The 17,438-nt window shown below is 38.9% G+C and overlaps 1 protein-coding gene across 1 annotated transcript in view; it reads right to left on the reverse strand.

Moving 5' to 3' along the window:
• LOC125226802 (neuroligin-1-like) overlaps positions 1 to 17,438 on the reverse strand; it is a 434,243-nt gene that overhangs the window by 85,426 nt on the left and 331,379 nt on the right. Inside the window, 3 exon segments of the mRNA XM_048130906.1 lie at positions 289 to 441; positions 2,943 to 3,061; positions 5,549 to 5,741. Of these exon segments, the coding sequence (XP_047986863.1) occupies positions 289 to 441; positions 2,943 to 3,061; positions 5,549 to 5,741 (465 nt within the window).

The following is a 17,438-nucleotide window of genomic DNA, read 5'->3' on the forward strand; positions in this document are numbered from 1 at the left end:
TCAACTAACTAGTATGTACACCTAATTATGTGACATAACAAATAATCTTGCAAAAGATTAGGAGCTAAGGTATTTCAGCGACGCGAAACGCAACCGAAACGCCATAGAAATGTAGTCTGGCTCTGTCACGCCAATACGCAAGAGCGAGAGCAATAGCAAGAGCTACAAAAGAGATATTATCGTGAGCGTTTGTGCATTCGGCTACGCACACAGTTGAAGTTCCTCTCATCTAAAAGTCCGTTCCACCCGGGTGTAATGCCTGACGAAGCACATTTGACTAGGTCTTACCTAATAACCCTATCCTATAGTTGACGGTGACGATGAGTAGGTGCGCCCGCGCAGCGAGCACGGACCCGTCTAGCGAGTTGGGCGAGCCCCACTCGTGGGACGGGCCCCCCACCCAAACCACCACCGCGTATGGCGCCTCAACGCCACGCGCGCCTGAAAAAAATATAAAGCTTAAACACAAAATACATCAAGTCTGAAACTGAAGATTTAGAGCAAAAATCTGAAGACTTGTACATCTCTTGAAATGTGTAATTTAGCTGTTCATTTTCTACATTTTTTGTATGAGTTGACAAAGGTTTTTATCTTTTAAATATTTTAATTTTATAATATTTGACTCTTGGAGACCCTATACATCTCCATGGATTATTTGATTAAGTATAATATCTTTACTTGTAACATTCAGTCTTTTACAACTCTGAAATTATTTTACATAGATTTCTTTTTTCTTTGTATCTGTTTGTGCTTTCTTTATGTATTAATTATAGTTAGTAATAATATGACATTTAGAGACTTCATACATCTCTAACTCTATATCAGTGTATAGCTACTTTGCTTTTGATTAATATTTTAAATTGTTAATATTTCTATTAATATTTGTTTAATTCTAATTAATACTTTGTAATGTTGACATGTAAAAGTGCCCCGTGGCCTATTTGCTGAATAAAGGATTTTGTATTTTGTATTTGTATTTGTATTTGAATAATAATGGTTAATAGGTATGTTCAAGGGAGTGCAAATTATAATCACAGAACCACATTTTTCAATTTGGAAAACAAAAATCTATTTTTTTGTTGGCTGCCTCTCAACCACTTGTATGTATTCGTGCCAAAGAAAAGTAAAGGTGAACCTAACAACATTTTAGAACGTTTTGCCCATTGATGTTAGAAAATAAATGTACTTAAGTGAACTCAGGAAAAAGAAATTGAACTTGACATTTACTGTACATTGTAATTTAATCTGGAGCACTGCTTGTTGCCTGCTACAAGCAGTGCTCCAGATTAAATTACTGTTAAAATATATTAAGTGAGTGAGTAAGTAAATAAATATTCTTTATTGCACCACAAAGATAACAGATTATAAAAAGCAGAATAACATTAAACATGCGGCAACAGGCGGTCTTATCGCTGTAAGCGATCTCTACCAGACAACCTTCGCTGTCTAATTACCTTTTACACAAATTTGTACGACTAGCACGTACTTTAGCAACACCCGCTGCGCGTATAAGTTTGTCACAATTTGTTATATTATTAAATAAAAAGACACTGACTAAAGAAACATTTTTCCAAGAACAACTTGTCTTGCAAAACTTCGTCTTTAAAATATTGCATTTAAGCACAAAAACTCTCAAGTCACAACGTACTACTTAGTACGTATGAAGTTCGTCAGTAATAAAACCTCCAAGTTAGCAGAAAACTTCTGGAGGACGATAAATGCAAGTTTCGAACAAGAGTAAGAATTTTTCGCCATAAACCGGGTTTCATCTTTAGCCTTTACTTTGCAACTGAAGTTATATTTCTTTAACTTTGAAGAATGTTCAAAGAGGATTTGATAAAATTATACTTCTTCAACAGACTAATAATAAGGCCTAGCTGACCTATTTTAGTTAGATGAGTGAATAAGTATTTTTTCATCACACTCGCTCGTAAACGGTGTTATTACAAGCCTGCACACTGATACGTAATGAGCTATTTTAAGCGGGGCCTTCCACGACCTGCCAAAAAATACAAGATGGTGGACGAATGTTCGAAATGTCAGTAATCATTAGGTATTTCAAACACATACATGTAGTTTAAAATTTGGCTATTACTTCGCGAGTGTGATGAACAACATTGTGTACATCACGGGCGGCTGAAGGATTCCGCCCTTAATATACAAAGTACTATTTATATAATAGAATACCAATCTGACCCTTTAGCATAACTTGCCTTGACTCGCGCGCGTCCATACTTGAAGTCGCGCTTGATTAATGGACTCGCGCGCGACAAGGCAAGTTGTGCTAAAGGCCAGGGTCTGAAGGGTATTTAAATTTATGTCTCGTACAAGATTTCAGCCCGGCCTTGTGTAAGAAAACAATGTCATAGTTTTAGGGGACAAAATAGTCATTAGTCTTTGACGTCTTGTTCTGTTAGTTTGAATAGCCATTAGAGGATAGGATCTTAACTCCACGAATAAATATTTGTGGGGTAGATTTACTTAGGTAGCTACTAAGTCCACCAATTTGGCAACATACGACATTTCTTGAGAAACTATGCCAATGCTTTCCAAAGTTTTCATAGTAACTCTTTTATTGTGCTATCAAGCGAAATCTGAGACGGCATGTTACTTTATCAGATCTTTTTTTTTATATTCTCCTTTTCTTTCTAAAAAATTTTGGGATTGTCTTCCTACGATATTTCATCCAGTCTTCGTAGTTTACTTCTTCTACCTAGCGTTTCCCGGCTTAGCGCCAGGGTCCGCCTTCCTGGTCAATTGTCTCCACTTTCTTTTTACAATTATAAGTGGGTTACTCTTCACCACAGGCCAGCCAAAGGCAAAGACGTGGCCTACGATGGAGTGAGTTCGCCCAGAAGATGCCTGTTCACTCTTGACTTGAAGGACTTTGCCCGGTCTTCGGCGTCCTGCGGTGTGAGACAGAATTATGACAATGAACTTACCGCTACCGGGCACATAGATGTTGAGGTAGAGACAGTCTTCGCTCTGATTGGCTAGCAGCGGGAGCGTGGCTTTCAGCTCGTTGTATGTGCCTAGTGGCATCTTTGACAATGCTGCGGTCCTGGTAACAGAAAACGTTTATCACATTATTAGGTATACAACACATAGATAATTATAAGTATTATAACCTAAAATACATTCCTAAATCATTATACCAAAGATGCTAGCAGCATTTCTTCGTTGATATTCAATGTTATTACGTTACTTCCACACAGCCAGAACTTCTTTGGTCAACAGTAACGTCATCGAAATTCTTCGGAATTTCTATGAATTATCAAATAATATGCTATTTTGGGAAACCATAATATATCTAAGCATGGTGATCATTGATAATAGACAATGAATCGGTCCATATGGCAGCACAACTTCACAAAAGATTTCATGAAGTGAAAACGGTAGCTATCATTGAAATAAAATAAATCTGAAGGCGGTTTCTTTACATGGTCTTTCACAAAAAGATTATGGCAAAATCATTCCCAAATAAAAAGACAGAAATAGTGCCCTCATTATCTCAAGTAAGGACCGTCTCAATACCTTATTCAAAGAAAAATATTTCCATCTCCAATAACTTAAGTCTAATTTTCTTTATAAAAAAACATTCTAATAAGCCTGTTCATGTTCCAAGAAATCCTGAAAACAAATAAATTCCTTCTGTTTCTATTATAGACTATTAAGAACTCCTAAGAACCATCCGTGCCTATTAAATTCGACGTCTTTTGAAGTCTATTAGAACTAACGTTATCAAGTTTGTTGGAAACTTTTAACGGGGATACAGATTCTGAATAAAAAGAAAAATATACTTTTTGTGTTACTTCAGCATTGTCAGATTCGGAAATAAACTCTTATTAGTAGAGCTTATCTATGAGCGCAATATGTGTAAAGCACTGGACTGGTGCAATGGTGACCTAGCGGTGAGATTGAGCGTGCGACTTTTAATCCATAGGTCGGATCATTCCAATGAGTCATTTGTTGTAGTCATAAGGCATCCCAGAGATGCGGATAAAGCATAAAAGTTTATATTAAATATTCATATTACATTCTGGCAGTTTATAATGCAACAAATTGACCATTAAGTAACTTTATGCGGAAAGGGCCTTCACAAGCTCGCGCCACGCCTTGCTATCTTCAGCGACCCTCGTGGCCTCGCTCCAGCTCAAACGCGTCATTTGATATTCTTAAATTAGCCAGTCGCTTTTGGGTGAAAACCGGACTAATCTAATATCGCTATAGCTGACTGGCGCTCACGGTCAAAGATCGAAACCACAGTATAATAAAGGGTACTATTCTGTACTTTTTATTTTTTGTTATTGTTTTTTTTTACTGTCTCTTATTAATTTTATTGCTGTCTCTTTTTTTATTATGTTGCAATTAATTTGTGTGTTTTCTATTATCTGTATATTGTGTGTGTTTGCAGTTTGCTAAATAAATGATTTATCTATCTTGTCACCGCCTGTCAAAAATGGAAACAGTCGATCTGTCATATCTCACTCATAAAAGCATGGGTACGTGTTCACCTACAAGAGCCTAGAATGTGTGCTAGGAACGCGCCTCTTTCACAGATTTGATCGCCAGTGTCCGAGATGTGTCGAAACCATATCACGTTGTAAAGACAGAACAGGCAGACCAGGCCATGTTGCGGGCCACGCGTCGCAAAGTTCGTATGATTTAATATGTCCTTGTAACTTTTGAATAGCCTATTCATGACTATTTTCCGTGGTTTTACTAATTTATTGGCCGGTCGGGATGTGGGGCCGAACTTAGGTGGCATTGCTTTTCATGTTTACAAAGCGAGTTGTCGCTTATAACAATTCTTTTGTAGTTTCAAAAGTGACTATGGAAAATGTCGTTTTCAAGGATGTCGTTTCATATTCAACCTATATCATTGATGAGCATTTTTATATGAGGCTGGATGATGATGAATGGATATTATTGTAATGATTTTATGAGCGGGGTTAAGGGCAGGATAAGCCAATGAGGCGAAGTGACCAAGATGACCGAGAGTGACCTGATATGATTAAGGCTAATAGTGATGCTATAACTGTGGTTGGTAAGACAATCAAATTGAGTGTTAGTGACTTTTTGTGCAGAATCAGCTTATGGACTAAGGGCCGGTTGTATCAAACCATCTGTGACCGTTAAAGCGTTCGTTAATTTTTATTGTATGGGAAGTTCCATAGACGTTTGCTGTGTGACGATGATGTGTTTGTCAAATGTGGTTGATGCAACTGGCCCTAAGAAGGTATGTGACTACATGATTTAACTAATGAGTGACTGAGTGACCGTTGCCTATCTGAATTAGTGACCGATGAGTGAAATTAAGTATATTGCCGAGTAAGTAACCTAATGAGTTAGAATGAGTAAGTAACTTAATTACCAAATGAGTAACTTATTCAAATATCGAGTGAGTGACTGGTGAGTGAGTTTGCCAGTTATCGTATAATATGTGAGTTATCACATAACGTTATGATGAGTGACCGAACTGTCCGTGTTAGTGACCTAGTGATTGATCAGATGAGTGACCGGATGAGTGGCCAGGTGAGTGACGTACCTGTTGGATATGTCCGGCGCCCGCTGCGGGCAGACGGGCGCGAAGGCGTCGGCGAGCCGCGTGCCGGGCCAGGCGGGCGCCGGCGGCGGGGGCGCCATGCGCGCCGGGGCCCCCGCGTACGGCACCCCGCGGAACACCTCCACGGGCTCCAGGCGCCGCGAGGCGGGCTCCACGATGATGCCGCGGATGGCGCCTGAAACATTATTTTGTTTTTACTTTTGTTAAAAAAAATCTCTGGACACAAGGGTAGTGGATGTCCTAAGAAAAGAAGAACGGACTGTAAATAATGATATGAGAGTGAAAAAACAAGTTTTTTTCCATTTTTTGTTTTTGCACTTTGTTGGCGTGATTAATATACATATTGGTACCAAATTTCAGCTTTCTAGTGCTAACGGTTACTGAGATTATCCGCGGACGGACGGACGGACGGACGGACGGACGGACGGACGGACGGACGGACAGACAGACATGGCGAAACTATAAGGGTTCCTAGTTGATTACGGAACCCTAAAAACAATTGCCCGTGACGCAATAAAACTATATGATCGTTCTCTTTTTGACAGATAGATAGGTTTAAGTTAAAGGTGACATGTAGTCCTTATTGAGAGACACAATTATTTTTATTTAGAATTTATTACGTAATTTTTGACGATCATGATGAGAAGATAATAGTTATTTGTTATACAAGGGGGCAAAGTTGTATTTTAACGCCGAGTGAGGAATTGAAAAACGAGCAAGTGAAAGGATTCTATAGTTGAACCACGAGCGAAGCGAGTGGTTCGAGAATAGAATCCTGAACTTGCGAGTTTTGAGGGGAAAACATAATTTTGACATGTAGCAAACTTATAGTGTAATTTTTATCATGAAATAAAGAAATCTAAATCTAGTAGTCAGTCTCACGGTAGTTTTATTGCTAGAATACACTTTTTCGTTATTTTTAGTTCAACAATTATTAAGTACAAGTGTTTTTTAATAATTTTCCTCCTGTGACATTTTATGATAAAAAAGTAAAATAATAAACTTTACCGTGTACATTTCAATTTCTTCTTCCCGCTGTCCGTAAACTTTACGAATACATTTACATATATTCCGCGAAGTATATAAAAGCCTACAACTTTCTCATGCATAATACTTTTCCAAATTAATTCTATGTGCCTACGGAGCTGTATTACACTTAAGGGCGGTAAAACAGCTATCTTTGTATTTAATTTTGTATACTAAATGACCGGTTTCATTGCTCATAAGTAATATTAAATATCTATTAAAATTCAGGTTTAGCTAAACGATTGTTTCAGGGGTTAACAATGTTAGACTCCTCATTCTATCAATTCGTCACTACTTTAAAAAAAAATTGTATCTTCGTCTGTCAATGACTTACGGCGTTTTAACTTTGAGGACCAGCGTGAGATACGAGATTTTTTAAAAGTAGTGACGAATATTGCCTATTTTTATTGGCTATTTGTTTTACAAGGGGGCAAAGTTGTACTTTGTAAAGAATCGAAAATATTCCAATGTTGAACCACAAGCGCAGCAAAAGCAAAATTTTAAACCTAGTGAGGGTCTTGAAAGACACGACATTTTGTCGCCGAGTTAAACACATTTTTTTACCACCTCAACTCCAAGATCTTTATTTGATTTACTGTATTCATTGAAATCCACTGCACTGATGCACATTCCAAATAACTGTACTTGGGAGCTCAAACATGTCAGCAATTAATACAGGAATGCCGATTTTCTGTGACATTTGTGACAAAATAAATAAATCAATATTATAGGACATTCTTACACAGATGGACTGAGTCCCACGGTAAGTTCAAGAAGGCTTGTGCTATGGGTACTCAGACAACGATATATATAGTACACACATACAAATAAACAGAAAACATCCATGACTCAGGAGCAGCCCTTACCTGCCCTTGCCTGTATTCTAACCCAGGACCGCGGCTTAGCAGGCAGGGTCACTACGCGCTAGGCCAGACCTGTCGTCAAAACCGGTTGTGATTCTGAGTTACTTTCCTTCTCTTCTTCTTCTTAGTCGTATGAGTATACGACTTTGAGAGAGTTTGTCAGAGTAGTCGTGGTCATTGGGGTCGTTGTGCTGCCTTTCCTTACTGAATCTAATATGTAGATGATCTGCGTTTTCTCTAAACAGTCTAAACTAATATCCATTACATTAAAATAAACTCACAATTACCCTAATTCTTATCTTAACTGCGACTTAACCCTGAAATGGCTAAAACCCTTCCATAAGGGTTAAACCCAACGAAACGGAGCTAAAATTAAATTACTCTGCAAAATGTTCTCTTGCAAATATAATCACTCCGATTTGAGATATCTCGCTTTGAAGTTAACAATTAATTTTGAAATGTGTTTGAAATTACTCGCCTTTTGAGTGAACCCGGAATTTATAAAATACTAGCTTTTGCTTTTTTAGAACGAAAGTAAGTAGCCTATGTCACTTTTCATCCCTTCAACTATCTCCACTTAATAAATTACGTCAATTCGTCGCTCCGTTTTGCCGTTAAAGACGGACAAACAAACAAACACACATAACACTTTAAGTTCTCGCGCTTTGTACACATATTTAAAGTCACACACAGGTCGAACGCGATTAATTAACATTATTTTTACCTTTTTTCCCAACGTTTCTTTGCTGGGACGTCAGTCTTCCGCGACCACGGCCAGTGCAACCTGGCCGAAACGTTGGGAAAAAAGGTAAAAATAATGTTAATTAATCGCGTTCGACCTGTGTGTGACTTTAAATAAACAAACACACACTTTCCCATTTATAATATTAGTATGAAAGTATGGATTACTTTTTAACAAACCCTTGCAAAACGTAAGATGACTTTACTCACATGTTTAATGTGTCTTTGTTCATGTTATATTTAATTAGATGCTACGTATCATTAAATCTTATATTAATTTAAATAAGGTTTTATTTTTTAGAAACTAATTCTAATATCGACACCAAGACCAAAATAAATCCTAGGCTTTTAGTCATCATCCTCCTTGCATTATCCCGGTTTTGCCACGGCTCATGGGAGCCTGCGGTCCGCTTTGACAACTAATCCCAAGATTTGGCGTAGGCACTAGTTTTTAACGAAAGCGACTGCCATCTGACCTTCCAAACCGAAAGGTAAACTAGACCTTATTGGAATTAGTCCGGTTTCCCACGATGCTTTCCTTCACCGAAAAGGGACTGGCAAGTATCAAATGACATTTCGCACATGAATTCCGAATAACTCATTGGTGCGAGCCGGGGTTCGAACCCGCGACCTCCGGAACGAAAGTCGCACGTATTTACCGCTAGGCTACCAGCGCTTCATATATCCTACGCATTGAATCCCATTTTTGGGATTGTCCATCCCATTACCGATATAGCTATGAAAAAATGGTAAACAGAATGGAAAACAAATCTTGGGACAGTTCCTTTCTCCTATCAGGCTATCAGGATTAAAAGAGTCCGTGATTCTTTGAAGAAATCACATAAAAATTACCAAATAAACCAAATACCATTTAACACTAAAGACCTATTTAATCTTTCTGGTATAGCCCATTGGTTGACTGGTAGAGAATGTCTCAAAGCATTAAGTTCGCCATTTATACTTCTGTATGCCCTGAAACTATATAGCATGTAACAACAGTCAATAGGGTGCATTGAGATAATTTCGACATACAGATATGCTCGGGTAATTTCGAAAGGGGAATCTTGATATGATGGAAATAATGGTGATTTTTATGTGACTTTCGAAATTAGACGACGTTCGAAATTACCCCAATGCAATACTTCAACAGCCGACAAGGTCAATACCCCGATTTCTATTTACTTAAGCGGAAAAAATCGAACTACGAAATGTTTTCACTTGTATCGCACTTAGGGTCATTAGTAACCCTATCAGCTGTTAAAAAAGTATCACTTGATACACCCTGTAGGTACCTACCGCAAATTAAATCTTATGGAAATTCAACATTTTAGGATTCAACATACCGCAAAATCAACTTTCTGCAAATTCAACATTTTAGGATTCAACAAGCTGCAAATTCAACTTTATGCAATTTGGACATAAAAAGAACTCAACAGAATGCAAATTCAACATTTTAACATTCAACATCCTGCAAATTCAACTTTTTGCAAATCCAACATTTTAGGAATTCAACTTGGTGGTCCTGGAGGATTGAATCCATACTTCCATACTAATATTATAAATCGGAAAGTGTGTGTGTCTGTTTGTTTGTCCGTCTTTCACGGCAAAACGGAGCGACGAATTGACGTGATTTTTTAAGTGGAGATACTTGAAGGGATCGAGAGTGACATAGGCTACTTTTTATCTGTAAAAAGGCCCAAAAAGAAAACACTCACACTTGACTAAACAATAATGTATTAAATCAATAGAGGTATAACTGATAGAAAAGCTTGACTATGGTTTGTTTCCTTCTAGACGTCATGTTTCCCCAAAAAAATCTTAACACCGCGATCTAGCTTTTTTGACACTCGGTACAGCGACATCTAGATGGAAATTTGACAACTAAAAGTAACAGAATCCAAATGTACTACGAAATACATACAGAGGTTAGACATTCCGCCCACCAAGGACAATAATAACACAAGTGTCCTTATTTCCGCCCACCATGAGGCAACTGACTATAACAAATTCAATAAATTACACAGTGGAAGAAAATTGTAACATGTGACATTAACATTGTCAACAAAATAACTCAAATTTGTTACACTGCTTAGCTTTACAGAACAAATATTTGACATATATGTCCCCAAATAAAATCTCAACCTATATTTGTTAAGAAACAAATTATAAACATAACAGAAAAACTTAAGTTTCTATTGGCAAAAAACACAGTTTGCCCACAGATCGTTTTATAATATTCCCTTTACAACGCAAACTAACTACTCGAGTGATTCCATCCGGACCTGGGTGCTTATCAGTGACTACACCATATAACCATTTTGCCGGAGGCAAATTATCCTCCTTTACTAACACTACACTACCTACCACTGGCTCGGGTGTTTGATGAGCCCATTTATAACGGTGGTAAAACTGAGTCAGATATTCACGCGACCATCGGCGCCAGAAATCTTGAACCATTTTCTGTGTTAGTTGCCATCTTCTTAAGTTGCTAACATTGGTACTTTCATAGTTAGAGTCTGGCACAAGTATTAGAGGTTCTCCAACCAGAAAATGCCCAGGAGTGAGAGGTATAGGATCATCACTGTTGCTACTATTAATTCGTGACATAGGCCTAGAATTAAGGCATGCTTCGATTTGAGCCAGGACTGTGGACATTTCTTCAAACGTCAAAGTGGAGTTTCCAATCACTCGTCTGAGGTGATGTTTTGTGGATTTAACTCCCGCCTCCCAGAGGCCTCCGAAGTTTGGAGAGTGTGGAGGAATCCAATGCCAATTAGTGGAGTTTGAGGCAAGCTGATCGGCAATTTCTACAGCTACGCTTGATTTTTCTTCGGCGTACAACTGTTTCAACTCACGAGCAGCTCCCACGAAGTTTGTTCCATTGTCGCTCCACAAATCGGCGCAGTGACCACGACGTGCGGTAAAGCGTTTGAAGGCTGCAATAAAGCCTTGAGCTGTCAAGTCACTGACTGCTTCAAGATGTATTGCCCTTGTAGCCATACAAATGAAAAGGCAAATGTAGCCTTTGTAAGAGCGGTGGCCTCTTCCCTTTGAGGTGCGCATGTTTATTGGACCAGCATAGTCTACACCACTTTGAAAGAAAGGGCGATTGACAGTTCCTCGAACTGACGGCAACTGTCCCATCAGTGGATGTCTCATTGCAGCGGCGTAGCGAGCACATGTCACACATTTACGAACGAATAACTTAACCGAATTGGTTGCTCCAATCACAAAATATTTGGATCTCAAATAATTGAGCATCAGTTGTGGATTGCCATGCAGAGTTTTTTCGTGCGCATTGTCCAATATTAACGTTGTGAAGTGTGACTTATGTGGAATTATTACTGGATGCTTCATTTGTTCAGTGATTCCAGCTTGCTGTAATCTTCCACCAACTCTCAAGACACCATCTTCGTCTACAATTGGGTTCAATGAGGTAAGTTGACTCTTCTTATATTTCATTTTGTTTTCTTTCAGGTTCTTCAGCTCTTCTTTGAAGTGATTCGCTTGAACTATCTTTATACAAGTCTTCAAAGTTTCTTGGATTTCGCTGCTTGTTAACCACAAACTCACTTTTTCTTTTTTAGCATATTTAAAGATTCTTTTGCAGAAAGCCAGAACGCGTAGCAGTTTCCACAGCTTCGAAAACTTTGAAATGAGAGTCTCTTCAGCATCTGCTGTGACATTATTACTATCGTGAGTATTCACGAAACATTCTTTAGTGTTCCTTTCTTCTAAGTTTGTATCTTTTATGTTTGGTTTCTTGTAACTAATCTCTTTATTTTTCAGCCATGATGGACCTTCTAACCACAGTTCTTCTTTGCTCAGCTGCTGTGTGCCTCTAGACGCGCAGTCTGCAGGATTATCCTTCGACGAGACATGGGACCATTGGTGTGGCTCTACTGACGTTATTATTTCAGATACCCGGTTTGCGACGAAAGTTTTCCATCGATTTGGACGACTGTTCAGCCAAGAAATGACTACTGTAGAGTCAGTCCAAGCGTGTATGTTTGCCTTGTTAATACTCATAACGTCGGCTACTTCCATCAGTAATTTCGTGAGTAGTACAGCCCCACACAATTCCAAGCGTGGAATTGAAATTTGTTTAATTGGTGCCACTTTCGTCTTGGATGTGATGAGTGACACGTGTACATTTCCCTCTTCGTCTATTGTCCTCAAGTACACAACAGCAGCAAAAGCTTCATTGGAAGCGTCGCAGAATCCTTGAAGTTCTGCAGTCACATGAGAACTAGCATGGTTCCATCTGGGTAGCTTGAATTCGGTAAGTTGGTTTAGACTTTCTCTGTAGCTTAGCCAATTCTTCAGTAATTGTGGTGGTACTTCATCATCCCATTCGATTCCCGAAAGCCACAATTTCTGGATGAATATCTTGGCTACGATGATCACTGGAGCCAACCAACCAAGCGGATCAAACAACCTTGATATGTCAGATATGACACTTCTTTTAGTTACAGGAACTTTGAGTGGAGGTAGCTGAACCGAATATTCAAATTCGTCATTTCGGCGATTCCAAACAAGTCCTAGTATTTTCATGACAGCGTCTATTTTCAGCTGTAAGCTACCTTCCTCTTTAACATCGCTTTCTTTCATATGCCGCATTAATTCTTCACTGTTACTGCTCCATTTCTGTAACTCGAATCCACCTTTTTGCAAGAGTTCATTCATCTCTTGGTAAACCACTTTACCTTCTTCCACGGATTCACAGCCTGTTAACAAGTCATCCACATAAAAATGGTTGAGGACCCTATCAGCAGCATTTGGATATTGTGCTCCTTCATCGTGGGCTACTTGCTGAAGCGCACGCACTGCAAGATGAGGTGCTGAGGCCGTACCAAAGGTGACTCGGAGCAGTCTCAAGTGCTTAATCTTCTCCCCCGAATTTTCACGCCATAGAATGCGCTGAAAATCAACATCGTCTTCATGCACTTTCACTTGCCTGTACATTTTAACAATGTCTGCTACTAGGCATATAGGATGGCAACGCCAACGAAGGATGGTATGACGCAGAACAGGTTGAAGAGTTGGACCTACTAACAGGTCTTGATTTAATGAAACGCCATTGGAGCCAGGACAAGAAGCATCAAAGACCACACGCAGCTTTGACGTTGATCTGTCATCTCGGATGACAGCATGATGTGGCAAATAAACTGCATCTGGGTTGTTCTCCTGTTCTGGAGGAACTTCTTCCATGTGTTCTAACTCAAGGTACTCATTGATGACATCTGAGTAGCGTTTCTTCATCTCAGCATCTTTTGCAAACCTCTTCTCCAATTGGTTGAGACGCCTAGTTGCAATAGGCACAAAGTTTCCACGTTTGCAACTGGGGTCTTGATCACGAAATGGTAGTTTCACAATGTATCTACCGGTGCTATCACGTTCAGTGGTAGCATTGAAAAATTCTTCACATTTCTTCTCGTCTTCATTGTAATGACGCTTGGGATCTGTCGTATTATGGTCAGCCTCGAGTTCCCAAAATTTCTTGAGTAGCTCGTTTTCATCTAAATGAATGTGGTTAACGCTAACACTTGTACGAATTTCCGACTCACCTAGGTGAGTTGGCCCTGAAACAATCCAGCCTAAAGACGTTCGCTGAGCGATGAGTGCTCCCTGTGGAGCTTTGATCATTTCGTTTAACAGTATTTGACCGTACACCTCTCCTCCTAAAAGCAAGTCGATTTTCCCGGGAATGTTGAATGTGTAATCTGCTAAATCTAATTTAGACAGATCTGACCACGAATCAATGTCTATAAATTTCCTCGGACGATTCGATGTTACCTTGCCCAAAACATGAGCATGCACGTTCACTTCAAAGTCAGGTTCTAGGAGTGATGAAATTTTTACCTTTACCACCGACTTAGAGTTCACAGGTGAACTCTCTTCACCGCCTAGTCCCGTGACTGTGCTCTTATGGTAAACCTTGTTAAGTCCCAGCAGTTGTGCTGCAGACTCCGTTATGAAAGAGGCTTCCGAGCATTGGTCGATTAAACATCTGAGGGTTATACCTGAACCAGTTTTCGACTGAGCTTGAACCAAAGCCGTTGGCAAGAAAACTTGACCACGACTGGTCGAAAAACAAGTTGTTACATTATTGGGCTCATCACACAATGATGATGGAGCTGTTGTTGCATGGGCAACAATATCGCCTTCAACCGATTGATTGGGTTTGACTTGAGAATCGGTTGCTTGAGTGTTCGTTTTTGGGTGCAATAAAGAATGATGTTTGCGCTTGCAAATTCGGCATCTAGTAGATTGGCGACAGGAATATACGTTGTGACCTGAACCTAAGCAATTAAAACAGAAATTACCAGACTGGATGAAATCACGTCGAGCATCAACATCGATTTTAGAAAAACCTTTACAATTACACAATTTGTGATTCTCAGAACAATAGCCACAAGAAACTTCGGTTACATGATGCACTTTTAAGTTAGTAGTACATGGTGCATTGGGTTTCTTTGGGATAAAGCTGGTCTTCGATGATTTCCCATCCAAACATTCGAATGCCCTAAATCGGGTTTCTAAAAATTCTCGAAGTTGGTTGAGTGTGGGCAAATCATCAGAAGACTCGCTAACCTTAAGTTCCCACTGTTTCCTAGACTCGTTGTCTAATTTCAGACAAATTATATGAATCACAATTATGTCCCATGTAGTTGTGTCGATGCCTAAATTGCTTAATCCATTTAGACACTCATTCGTAGTATCCAGCAATTCTTTGAGTGCATTCGCGGACTCTGTCATAATATTCTTCTGACTCATGAAGCGTTTGAGAATGCAGTTGGAAAGATACTTCTTATTATTGTAGCGCTTTTCTAATTTCTCCCAACATGCGCTGTAATTATCTTGCGTGATCTGTACGTGACGCAGAAGCTGTTCAGCTTCACCAACCAAATAACCTTTCAGGTAGTGCAATTTTTGAACGTCGTCTAAATCTCTGTTCTTATGTATGAGCGACGTGAATAAATCTCTGAAGCTAGTCCACTCAGAATAATTGCCAGAAAACGTAGGAATTGAAATCTTTGGTAACTTGACCATCACTGACTTGCCTTGCCCAACATTCGACTTATTCTCAACAGTGGTAGGCTCAGTGCTCTTAGCAGGAACGTAAATATTTAATTTGCTTAAGGCAGCCTTTAGGTCCGACTTATAATCCGTGAATAACTCTTCCGCATTAGAATATATGTCCATTGTCTCTTTCTAACGCGTGCGAAGCCGCGGGGAAAAGCTAGTATAGTTATAAAATCTTTAGCGTTGCGAAACTTGCAAAGGTTTCTACGAACAAGTTTTATATAAACGTTGCGAATTTTGAATACTGGGGATAAGAAAAAAACCTTGTCGAAAAGAAATACCTATTCATCTCTTTATTTTTAACCCCTGTCGCAAAAACGACGGAGTGTTATAAGTTTGACCTGTCTGTCTGTCTGTCCGTCTGTCTGCCTGTCTGTCTGTCTGTTTGTCTGTCTGTGTGTGTGTCTGTCTGTGGCATCGTAGCTCCCGAACGGATGGACCGATTTAGATTTAGTTTTTTTTTGTCTGAAAGCTGAGTTAGTCGGGAGTGTTCTTAGCCATGTTTCATCAAAATCGGTCTAAGTACTATGTCGCGGTCGGGGGTTTTCACAAAATTTTAATTTTGTGGTTATTGTCTGTCAGTCTGTGTGTGTGTCTGTCTGTGGCATCGTAGCTCCCAAACGGATGAACCGATTTAGATTTAGTTTTTATTGTTTGAAAGCCGAGTTACTCGGGAGTGTTCTTAGCCATGTTTCATGAAAATCGGTCTGCTATGTTATTACTGTAACTGTATCTTCCACAAAAACACCATCATAGTTATGCAGGCTACGTTGACTCTTCTTTTACGAAAATCTTTTACATTTATACAACTTTCACTAACTTAAAAGGGGTGAAACTACTCATACATAAATAATAGTGGCCTCCGGCTAAATCCATAAAGTAATTTAATCATTAATATTTAAATTGCTTTGTGCCGTGGGTATTTATGCCGACACAGGTAGCTTTTACAGAATAGTCGACCCAACCGGTCAGGTAGATATACAAACGTATCACTCTTTTCCCTCTCAAAAATAAATAAATAATTTACTTTCGGGTACCTCCCCTACATGTAAAGTGGGGGCTGATATTTTTTTTCATTCCAACCCCAACGTGTAATATATTGTTGGATAGGTATTTAAAAATGAATAAGGGTTTACTAAGATCGTTTTTTGATAATATTAATATTTTCGGAAATAATCGCTCAAAAAGGAAAAAAAAGTGCGTCCCCCCCCTCTAACTTTTGAACCATATGTTTAAAAAATATGAAAAAAATCACAAAAGTAGAACTTTATAAAGACTTTCTAGGAAAATTGTTTTGAACTTGATAGGGTTAGTAGTTTTTGAGAAAAATACGGAAAACTACGGAACCCTACACAGCGTGGCCCGACACGCTCTTGGCCGGTTTTTAATTTCCAAACACAGATAATTGTGACATAACATCCAGGTATTTAGCCAATTAAAAAAAAACTATAAGGGGCTTTATAGACGTGCCGACTGCAACTGGTACGGGCCCTAGACAATATTTGATTTTGGGTGCGTTTTCATACAAAAAAAATTTTTTTCGTTTTTTTTTAATTTTTTTTTAATTTTTTGTTTTTTTATAGGCGTATACGGGGCATTAAAGGGGAACGAAAATTCGAATTGGCGGTATCCGAAATAAAATTTTAATGCAAACATATACCTTAAGTTTTCAAATTGACAGTTCCATTTTCAATTGCATTTGATTTTGAGATACCACTAATTGCTTTACCGGGGCAACTGCCTATCAAATACCGCTTAAAGAAACAACAGGAGCGAATATGCTAAAATGGAAAGGAGCGCCCCCTTTCAATATGGTAATTTTAGTTAAATACTCGTACACTCGTGTTATTAATTGGATTTATCGAAAAAAATGAAAGTCTTTACCTACCAAGTGAAAAAAAAAATCATAAATCTCTTACCAATTCCTCATACGAGCTTGTCACTAAACTCGTGTAACTCCGTTTTTGCCCTAGTGAGCTGTGGCTATCTCCCGTAACTAACAGTTACAGTAGATAACCACGACACGCCTTTACGCATCGAGCAATTTGGAACTCAGTTACAGTACTTAGGCACGACAGACTTAGTCTTATATTATAGGCAGTCATAGAAGACTTTGCCTTATATTATAGGCAGACATAGAAGTTTTTGTGGCAAAA

This window comes from Leguminivora glycinivorella, chromosome 6 (genome assembly GCF_023078275.1).
Source record: "Leguminivora glycinivorella isolate SPB_JAAS2020 chromosome 6, LegGlyc_1.1, whole genome shotgun sequence".
In the NCBI taxonomy this organism is placed as follows: Eukaryota; Metazoa; Arthropoda; class Insecta; order Lepidoptera; family Tortricidae; genus Leguminivora; species Leguminivora glycinivorella.